This window comes from Ambystoma mexicanum, chromosome 5q, assembly GCF_040938575.1.
Source record: "Ambystoma mexicanum isolate Mex_15411 chromosome 5q, UKY_AmexF1_1, whole genome shotgun sequence".
Classification (NCBI taxonomy): Eukaryota; Metazoa; Chordata; class Amphibia; order Caudata; family Ambystomatidae; genus Ambystoma; species Ambystoma mexicanum.
In genome coordinates, this window is record NC_090933.1 from 905,090,538 (window position 1) to 905,101,594 (window position 11,057).

The 11,057-nt window shown below is 41.3% G+C and overlaps 1 protein-coding gene across 1 annotated transcript in view; it reads left to right on the forward strand.

Annotated features, from left to right (window-relative positions):
• LOC138497758 (trypsin-like) overlaps window positions 1–10,821 on the forward strand; it is a 28,424-nt gene extending 17,603 nt beyond the window's left edge. Inside the window, exons 3-5 of the mRNA XM_069621406.1 lie at window positions 6,011–6,264; window positions 9,168–9,304; window positions 10,591–10,821. Of these exons, the coding sequence (XP_069477507.1) occupies window positions 6,011–6,264; window positions 9,168–9,304; window positions 10,591–10,740 (541 nt within the window). The 3' untranslated portion in view covers window positions 10,741–10,821. The remainder of the gene's footprint in view (window positions 1–6,010; window positions 6,265–9,167; window positions 9,305–10,590) is intronic.
• The last annotated feature ends 236 nt before the right edge of the window (window positions 10,822–11,057 follow it).

An 11,057-nucleotide genomic window follows, 5' to 3' on the forward strand; every position in this document is an offset into this window, starting at 1 on the left:
GAAATTTACTGAACACCATAGTCGAGAATCCATAGTATTTTGGGATGTTAAAGTTAAAACAGTGGCTCAAAAGGTAGGGTGTGAATTACATAGAAAGGTCACAGGAGCCAATATCCCCCTACATGCCAACAGTGCACATCCCAAAACTCTTCTGTGGAGTAATCCATATGGTGAATTTATCCGTATCAGACTTAATTGTAGTGAAATCTCTGATTTTGACTTAGCAAGTCAAGTTACAGCCCAAAACATTTTAAAGCAACAATACCCAAAGAGCGTTATTGAACGGTCGTATTTGACAGTACGAGCCTTGGACAGACTAAAATTGTTGACAACGTCCAAGTCGGACTCACAAAATTTGGATGAGGAAAATATTATCAGATTGATTCTAACATTTGGAAGCCATTCCCAAATCATCAAACAAATAATTAAGAGATATTGGAAATTACTTAAAGCTGACAGGGATCTAGGCAGCTTATTAAATGATCATCCAGATATCACTTTCCGCAAAAGCACCTCTATCAAAGATTTGGTGGTTAGTAGTAATATGGCTCCAGTAAAATCTGATATATCTACCAATTGGCTGTCCTCAACGGGAGATGGCTTTACAAAGTGCGGCAGATGTAAAATCTGAAAATATGCACACAATTGCAAATGTTGTAGCAATCCTATTTTAAAACATCCCATGTCCATTAAGAGCAAAATCACGTGTGAGTCTGACTTGGTCGTCTATGTCCTAACCTGTCCATGTCTCAAGTGGTATGTTGGAAGTACCAAATGTAAACTCAAGGTACGCATACTACTACATGTCAGAGCCATCATCAATAAGGACTGTGCGTATCGTATCCCATGGCCTAACACTTTTCAGAAGCTCATGGTGGAGACCCCAAAAGCCTGACATTTGTTGCCATTTACAGAGTAGTCACCGGTCTGAGAGGCGGAGACAGTGAAATACTACTTCGACAGGAGGAAACAAGGCTTATCCCTGACTTTGAAAGTAAATATCCTGTTGGCCATAATGTTGATGAGCAATTGTACACGTTCCTTGGAATGTGATACTCAAATAAGGAGTAACATGTAAAACCCCATGGCTGCTATATTCCTGCTCCTCTGTTGTGCTTTGTTCCTTAGGGTTTATATCCCCTTTATTATCCACTTGATTTTTTACTCTGATTTTAAAAATAAGTGACTGATAAATATGGCAGTATAAGATTATATAATTCTTATTATACTGGTGTGTACAGAAACAATATATTTGAAGATACATATGGTTTGAGACTTAGGGCAGAATGATGCTCGTTCGGTCCATTGATATCTTCTTCAGTCTAGTTGGCACTATGCACCTTTTGACCTGTGTGCAGCACTTGAAATGTTAGATGGATGCACTTTGCACTTTATCAAGGGCAAAGCCGGGTGCTGAGAACATATCATTGATTACTAATTGGAAATAATTGATTATTATTTACCATAATAGATTTTAGATTATATGTCTGTATTTACATCAAGTATATTTTATACCATATACATCCAGCTTCATGGGCGATGGAGAACTGCTCTTGTGTCTGAATAACTGATGCACTATGCACTTTAATGCTCAGTTTATGTTGGTTTAATAATAAAGCACTAGGCACTTTAGTTGCCAGATCTTACTGAAGATAATGGAAATAGAGATGATATGTCTTACTATTACATAAATGGTAGTAAGCTACTAAGTGATAGCCATATGCAGATATTATGACATACATTTATATATGCATTTCTTGTTTCTGCATTTTGTATGCACTATGCACCTTATGGTTCGCACCAGCAACAAATGATATAGGAAGGTTCCATGCATTACAATTGTCCACATGGCATTCATTGGTCCCAGTGAGTGCTTAGGCGAGAATGCACCAGTCATGCAAGTCATTATATGGAAATGCATCTAGTATTCACTAGATGCACAAGCAATCTGGTGCAGATAGACGTACTTAGGGCACACATCATTATGGGAATACAATGTGCATTTTGCACTATGTTTTCTCTCTCGAATTAAGTTTTCCTTAATATGGACATGTTTTGTTGTCTTGGGTTACGGCCTAATGGTTGCTTTAAGATTTGAAATATATTCATTTTTGTGTATGAATGCATGCATGACTAACGCTCTTTCCAGCACTATGCTTAATAAGAGAGACCTTACATGTATGATAGATGACTGCTACTATGATGCATGTCATATTACAAATGGAGCCTGTCCTTTCAAAGATGGCCGTTACAAATCCAATATGTTATCAGTCACCTTTTCAATGTTTTTATTTATTTATTTATTTAATATTTATATTGCGCCGGTAGCTCGCAAGCCTCGGGGCGCAGAAACAAGGACACGAGAACGGACGGAACAGATAGTGATTAGACAGAGCAGACGGGACAGTCACATAGAATTAAGCTAACTGAGGTATATGCCGTGATGGCCGTTTATTTGAAGATATGGGTTTTTACCTGTTGCGAAAACGCGAGTAGTTGGTTTCCAGTCTAAGGTGGTCTGGTAGGTTGTTCCAAAGGTTGGCTGCAAGGGTTGGAAAGGCTCTACCTATGCCACTTTTGAGTTTGTGAGGTGACGTAGCAATTTTAACAAGTTGGGATGATCTCAGTGTTCTATTAGGAACGTATGGTTTGATCCTAGTTTTTAAGTAGGTTGGTGCCTTTCCGTAGATGCATCTGTGAACGATGGTTAAGGTTTTGAAATGCACCCTATCTTCGATTTTCAGCCAATGAAGCTCCCTTCTGGAGTGGCTGATATGTTCTGTTTTAGTTTTGAGCTTGACAATTCTTACCGCGTTGTTCTGTACAATTTGGTAGCTTTGTAGGCATTGCTTGGAGGCACCCAGGACTAGAGCGTTGCCATAGTCAAGGTGCGATAAGATGGTGGCTCTTGCTATGGTCGCACAATTTTCCTCGGATATGAAAGGTCTGATGGCTTTTATTAGACGGAGGTGGTAGGCACAGTTTTTTTTGATGAACTGTACTTGGGCGTCCGCACCCAACGATGCTTCTAGCAGCATACCTAGGGTTTTAACCTTGCTTAGGACCGGAATGGGGGTATCTTTAATGTGGAAAGATGTGTAGGATGAGGGTAGCTTAGCACGAGCAGAGGATGAGCCGAAAATCATGAGTTCCGTTTTTTTTCCGTTTAGGCACAACCAATTGGAGTCCATCCATTGCTCCACGTGGTTGTATATCGTGGTAAGTTGCTCGCTATCTTTCTGATAATTGCCACTTAGTTCGAATACAAGCTGCGTGTCATCAGCATAGTTAGTGAAATAGGTGTTTATGTGGTCTAGAACAAGGCATAGGTACTTTAAGTAAAGATTGAACAGTAGGGGTGACATACTGGCCCCTTGGGGAACTCCACAGAGGATTTCTTTTTCGATGGAGAACTTGTCCCCCCAGTGCACTCTGGATATTCTGTTTTTTAGAAAGGACATTATCCATCTGATGGCTTCATCAGAGCAGTTGGTGGTCTTTTTTAGCGCATTCTGGAGTAGGTTATGGTCGAGGAGATCAAATGCGGCGCTGAGGTCGAGTAGAACGAGGAGGCCTGTCTTACCCTTGTCAATAATACCGAGCATTTTGGTCTGCAGATCTAACATGGCCGTCTCGGTACTGTGTGCGGGGCGAACACCAGACTGCTGTGGGTGGAGGGAATTAGATTCCTCTACGTGTGCCTGGAGCTGCATGGTGGCGATCTTATCCATGATTTTGAGGATGAAGTTGCAGTTTGTTATGGGTCTGAGATTATTCGGATCGCGTTGGTCGAGATTGGGTTTTTTTACCAAAGGGGTTACTGTGAATTTTTTGATGGCATTAGGGACTTCCTGGTCTCTAAAAGAGGCATTAATGATCTTTGTCAGGATGGGGGCGAAAATGTCTATGTTGTCCAATATTATCTTAGGTGGAATGATATTCTCTGCACAGGTCGTGGGTTTCATGGTCGCCAGTACTTTGATCATTTCGCTGTTGTTGATCTCTGTGAACTTGAAAGTTCCAATACCTGCTGTTGCAGTCTCAGCTGGCAGAGTAACTGTCGTTTTTTTGTTGGTCAGGGAATTTATGATGGCGTCCCTGGCTTTTGAAATTTTGTTGAAGAAGGCGATCTGGGTGGCATCGCATTCTTCTTGAGAGGGTAGGAAAGGAGGGGTAATGGCTTTGGGTTTTTCTATGGATTTAAGGATATTGAATAGTTTGCTGGTGGAATTGGTGGCTGTAGAAGTCTGTTCGTTATAGAAGTTTTTTTTGGCCTCGGTTATCATATGTTTATATTTTATTTCGCTTTCCTTCCAGCGGGCTTTATTGGCTGATGAAGGATTTTTTAGCCATACATTTTCTCTGTTTCGTTTGTCCTTTTTTTGTTCTGCAAGTTCTTTGGAGAACCATTGTGTTTTTTTTGGGTGGGTCTAGTTGATTTAGTATGAAGGGGGGCAATTTGGTCCGTGAGTTTCTCGAGGTGACTAAGTAGATTTGCTAACGTTGTTTCGCAGGAGTCATTCTCGGTTTGGTTTTTATCCACTTCAGCTAGGCATTGTATGAGGTGGTTCCTATCAATGTTTTTGTAGTTACGGTGTGTCGAGAGGGTCGGGCAGTTAGGGGTTTTGGGTTTGGGAAGAGGCAGGGTGATGTGGAAGGATATGCTATGATGGTCTGACCAAATGCAGGGTTCAGTCTTAAACTCTCGGGTTTCGAGATTGTTAGAGACGACCCAGTCAAGAAGATGGCCGTTGACCATTGTGGGCTCTTGGTTGTTGATCTCAAAGTCAATGTTGTTTAGGGATCTTTGAAGTTTACTAGCTTCTTTGTCTTTTGTATCGCCATACCAGCGGTTAAAGTCGCCCATGACTAGTGTGGCTGTGTTGGGTCCTTTAAGCATATTGAGTTGATGCGTTATTTCGTCGTTGAATTCTGGGGTGGACGTTGGGGGCCTGTATAGGACAATCAGGTTTAAACTACTGTTAGCCGTAGGGGTGTGTTTGAGGTGCAGTATTTCACAGCCTGTACATGCTATGCTGCTGGGAAACATATGTATAGAGTCTCTTGCGATGACTGCTACACCACCCCCCTGGCCTTCTTCTCTGTTTGAGTAGAAGATGGAGTAGCCTTCCGGGACTGCGATGTCGCAGGTGGGGCCGATAGGGTCCTTGAGCCAGGTTTCAGTTATGCAGAAGATGTCTATTTGTTCATTGACAATCCTGTCATGAACACATTGTGCATGTTTATTGAGAGAACGCGTGTTAAGCAAGCATATTTTTAGGTCTAGCTTATTTGAGGGGTGAAACTCGGGACTGTTCCGGGGGGGAACGGTCAATTTTTCTTTCTTGGGGGGCCTTTTGATGGCTGCTTTTTCCTTTGAGTAGCGCGAGCTTGTCGAGGGGGAGCAACCCCATGATTACCTGTGAGGATGTTACACCGGTCTATGGGGAGACGGGCAGCACTTTCCGCCCTGAACGCCGCGGTCGGTGAGGACCGGCGCAGACCGGCTTGCCCCTGAAAGCGCCGGCGCTGAAAGCGCCTGACGTATCCAAAAATAGGCGGCAAGTGCTCTTGGGAGCTGTAGTTCCCAGAGCCTGTAGTTCAAAAATAAATGCAGCAGGAAGACAAAATACGAGTGCTTGCTCGTTGCAAAAATAAATAAATAAAAATAAATAAAGGTTGTTTTACTATTCAACCCTTGCAGTTTGGAAGTTGGCTTTTGTCTGCTGCAACAACTTGAAAAGACTGTCAAATTCACCTATTGGGAGTGCTGCTCACTGGAATGGCGTTTTGTTGTTCGTTTTTTGATTGATATATACTTCATTAGAGGACTTCCTGTTATGTCAAATATGGCTGATTAGTATTAGCTGTCATGTGGCATGGACGCTTTCCTGACCCTTCCTGGTTTATTTCACCAAAAGGCTTCCTGAAGAGCCAAAAACTGCTTCAAATAATATCTAAAAATTTCAACTAACTAATTGCCATTGTTTCTCTTTTTACATCACTTTAGACGTTACAGTGTAAGACTTGGGGACCACAATATTGCATCAAATGAAGGTACCGAACAGTTCATTGATTCCGTGAAAGTCATCAAGCACCCCAACTACAACTCCAGGAACTACGACAGCGACATCATGCTCGTCAAGCTCTCCAAACCGGCCACCCTCAACAGCTACGTCAATACAGTCGCCCTGCCATCAGGCTGTGCTGCCGCTGGAACCAACTGTCTGATTTCAGGGTGGGGCAATACGCTCAGTAATGGGGGTAAGTATACACAACTGACCCGTTTTATTTTTGAAATATGCATAGTAGAAGAATGGCACATGGCGGTGTATACCTTCAACAATTGCACAGAATGAGATATGAAACCATAGACTGAGTGCCTTATCTGGGTAGGAAGTGTTCTGAAGGATTTAGTTGCAACATATTGAATTGGAAGATGTCTTGTTTTTAAGGGTCCTTGCATTAGGGGGGAGGATAGCACAGCCCATAGCATGCAGTGTACATGCCTCAGAGGAGGAGGCGCTGCTGCATGGATGGGAGTTTAATTTACCTCTGGGCAGAGTCAGGTCTCCAATTACCAAAATCTGGGTTATATTAATTAACATTTATAACACCTGTTGCCATAAACTTTGAACCAGGTTCCAGTAAGTTGTAGCTACGTTAAACTCCAAATTGTATCTCTATTTAATACTGTTTAAAACATATACCTAAATGTGTTTAGGTTTATTTCCTAAAGATGCTAATATTGATGCCTCCCCGTCTTAGCATGAGTCTCAAAAAACTTACTTTTGAGGGATGCTGAATGCCATCACCAAGTAGTACTTGGAGAGACGTCACTGCATGCAAGTCACAAGGCAGGCCAGAAAAGTTCATTGTGGGGGAGTCTGGTAGATTGCAGCCAAGGAACTGTTGCAAGGTTTGTGACTCCCTAATTAGGGACAAGTGGAAGCTTATGGCGTTCTCTGGCACTCTTCATGGATCTATACCTGTAAACGCCATACCCGTGATCCAAAACATGTTTTTAAAGATATCAGATGACAATAAATTCCTGCATGAATTAATTAAATACTAAAAGGGTTGAGTATGTCCGTTGTGCCTGTGACTAGTTGATTTCTACTTATGAGAAAAACATAGGTCCATCCGAATTTGATGAAAATCCATGAACCGAACACAGGGATTCAAAGGACATAATGCAGGACAGGAGGTACCAGGTGCATGTCAAACCATGTAAACATATGCTCACATGGCTCTGCTGCCTTATTACACATGCTGTTTCATAAAATATGTAGGATTAAAATGGACCTACCCGAATCATCCCCACAGCGTAAAGTAATGTATAATAAAACCTTATTTGTGATTTTATGTGCTATAAAACAAGAATAAAATATAAATAAAAACATTAAATAATTCTCTTTGCAAATGTAGTTTCATGATGCACGTGCCAAAAAAAGGGAATAATCAACTAGTGAAAAATATTCAGCCAGTGAATAATAAATGGATTCTTATACTCCAATTGTGAATTATTTTATTGTAGATAAGCACAATGCCAATTGAATTACTTTCATTTAGTGGCTCGAGGTATGAGCAGTTACGCCTTCTGCTCATATTTGAATATCCATGTCATGTGCAAGTAGCTATTGAGAGAAAATACACAAAAATTACGTAAGCACAGAAAACTTGATAAAATCCGACATTATGTCATTTCTGACTCAGACTAGTATCCGGAAGACGGCTCTCCTCCACCACAGAGCACTTGATATCATGGTTCAGTGGAAAATCCCTCTGTATGATTTCTGGGAAGAACACAAGTCTTACATACAAATGGATGAGTAAATAAATAGGTTTTCATGATTGTTAAAGTGGATGAGAGCATAATTTCCCCAGGTCTTAATAGGAATGCCCCAGCCCTCAGTATTCCCAGAATCGGAACACCCTAGCCTGAAGCATTCCCAGAATAGGAACACCCGAGCCTCCGGTATTCCGAGAATATAGAACCTATTATATTAAAATATGCAACTTTTCTGAAGACCACTTTATATGATAACATTTGGGTATGTTGTGGGGATGGAGCTCAATTACTAGTATAGCTTTCAGGTAACTTACAGAGCTCAATTACAAATAACTACAACAAAGTGACGGGTGAGTTGAGCCCCCAGATCATTCCTGATTTGGAGCACATTGGAGTGGGGTTGGCTTACTTCCCAGAATATTGCACATGGCTTTCAAAATTAAGAATTCCTTTGAGAGCTGAGTAATATACATAAATTGTTAACGAGACGGTGCATACTGCAATGCAGTCCTTATGCAATGTTCTCACAATTCTTCATCAATCTCCAAGTTGTTGTATCGATGGGTAGCTCCTCTATTTTTGGCAATACTCCTGTTCGTAGACATATCCAGTAATATTTGGTCGATTGACAATCTCTGAAATTGCTATTGACAAAGTAGGTTTCCCTAAGAATCAGATTTTCCAACAATTCCCCAGAGAGTACTGCACCTATAATTGTTACCCCTTGCAATCCAAAGCCATTATATGCTTGAGGTTCTTCTTTAAGGGTCTGCAGCCTGTGGCTCTCCAGGTGTTTCAGACTATGACTCCCACGTTCCCTCGTCATTGAGTATGCTGGCCAAGGCTGGTGGCAGTTGTACTTCAATCCATATAGAGAGCCAAAGGTTGCAGGCCCCTACCATCTGGGATCAACATTTTATTTTTGCATTCATAAACTCATTATGATAGTTCAAACAATATGAGTTCATCAATGTGACTCATAGGGAGAGTCTCTTAGGTGAAAATTAAAAATTTACAAATACGTAAAAAAATAATTTCTCTCAAGCGAAGATGTCCGGACTACTAGTAACACACAGCGAAGACTTTACACTGAGTGCCACGTCAGACTATTTTGTTTCAGAAGTTTCTTAAGCAATTCAAGATTAAAATAAAGATTCTAAGCCATGACTTAAAGCAGAAACAGCATGCGGTCTACAGTGCACCAAATCTAATGGTAAATGATTGTGATTTACCCTTATGATTAAGGTTAATGATGAATATTAAAGCCAGATTCATGCATTAAGTAGTCAGCACAGTTCAATTGCATGGTTTGCTATCTCAGAAATATCCTCAGTCCATATGCCTATGAGTATGTTTTGTGTTCTTGCATCTTCAGTGAACAACCCGAGTCTACTCCAGTGCCTGAATGCCCCAATCCTGACTTCGAGCCAGTGCAGCAACTCGTACCCGGGACAAATCACCAGCAACATGATCTGCCTGGGGTTCCTTGAGGGAGGCAAGGACTCCTGCCAGGTAAAGAAGGCAGATTTTGAATATGAACATTTTGCTGTTAATATCTCAAATTACCATGCAATTTTTTTCTATGCTATTGGTTGTACTCCCAGCTATATAACACACATTTAAGAAGCAAATGATATTTTGTCCATATGAAAAGAAAATCTAGAAGAAAGAACACCTGTGGGAGACACATGTGTTTATCGTGACTCCAACCAAACATCGATCATCATCTCTCTACCGCAGTCATACTCCATTCAAAACATATTCTACCTGCAGGAACATTTCTGTGCTCAATGGTTTAATGTACAGAAAATACATGTTTTTATTATGTAAAATGTTTAAAAAATGCAATAGCACCAAATAACAGTCTCCAGTCCTCCCTCGGTGGACTATTTATCACGTAAATGAGTGATGGGGTTAGTATAAGTGACTCATAGAAGTTCAAAACAGAGATATTACACTCATTACTAACAGTACTTCTAACAATTAATTCACTTTTCTTATTACACAGACGTCAGTCTGGACGTGTCACCTAAATGCCTTTCCTCTGGCCATGCACACTATTCACACTCTAATTCAATGTTTTATTCTGGCCAAAGGACGTCGGCAACCACATAACAGTCTATACTAACTCTCAGATGTAATGTGTTCCGGGGAGGTCTAGGTGAATTAGAAAGATGAAAGGTGTGGGAAGGAGTAGGGGTGTTGCAGCAACTCAGCTTCCTGACAACAGCATTGTCCAGGTTTTTGACAAACAGCAAATGATATGAGGAAGGTCTTGTTGGGAAAATTGTGTCGGACCGGTTGAAGATAGCAGGAGTGGCTGTTTGGTAATGACGTAGGAAATCCACATTGCACTTTTGCAGTAAACAGTAAGATTTTAGACAAAGGTCGGGTGTGGGTTCAATGGATCATCATTTACTGTGACTGTGGCCTTATTGAGAGAAGCAGTGTATGACACAGGTTCGGCAAAAAAGTATGAAAATGACTCATGAATATTAATGAGGTAGCCTTGGTCATGCTGTGCTATAGCCATGGCCATGCTGTGCTAGACATTGGCTTCCAGAGGTCTGGCTAGGCCATGATACACTTGGCTGAAAGTAAGTGAAGTGCAGAGCAGCTGCTACTGTGATGGACAACTGTCTCTTATTAGGTAGGGATCTGCAGTGAGGAAATGTGGCTGCTGCATAATTCCTTCTCACCCTAATTCAGTGTCAGTAGCCGTGCACGGAAGCGAGAGGTGTGGTTGTCAAGTTCACGAATGTGTGTTTTTAATACCATTGTGTTTTCTTTCTCATCAGGGTGATTCTGGTGGCCCTGTTGTCTGCAATGGTCAACTCCAGGGCGTTGTCTCTTGGGGTTATGGGTGTGCCCAAAGAAACTATCCTGGAGTCTACACCAAGGTCTGCAACTATAACAGCTGGATCAAAAACACAATTGCAGCCAACTGATTGCAGTCCTCATTGTCCATCCGTTCAATCTGTTAGGTTTCTGGAATGTATTACTACTGATGAATAAATATTAATAAAGAATATTGTACCAAGTGTTGTCTATATCTCAATTGCTTTGCTAGCTTCAATGGTCAACTTGTCTTGACACCTAAAGCCGTTGTCTACAAAGGTAGCCTTCGATGTTGCTGTGCTTGTATTCAAATGTTTTATTTATTGTGTTCATTAAATTATGCAGCATGCATGCTGTAATATTCTTGCGCGCAGAATTGGAAGGTCAGAGTACCCTCAAGTTGGTCTATTGGGTGCCTATTACATTG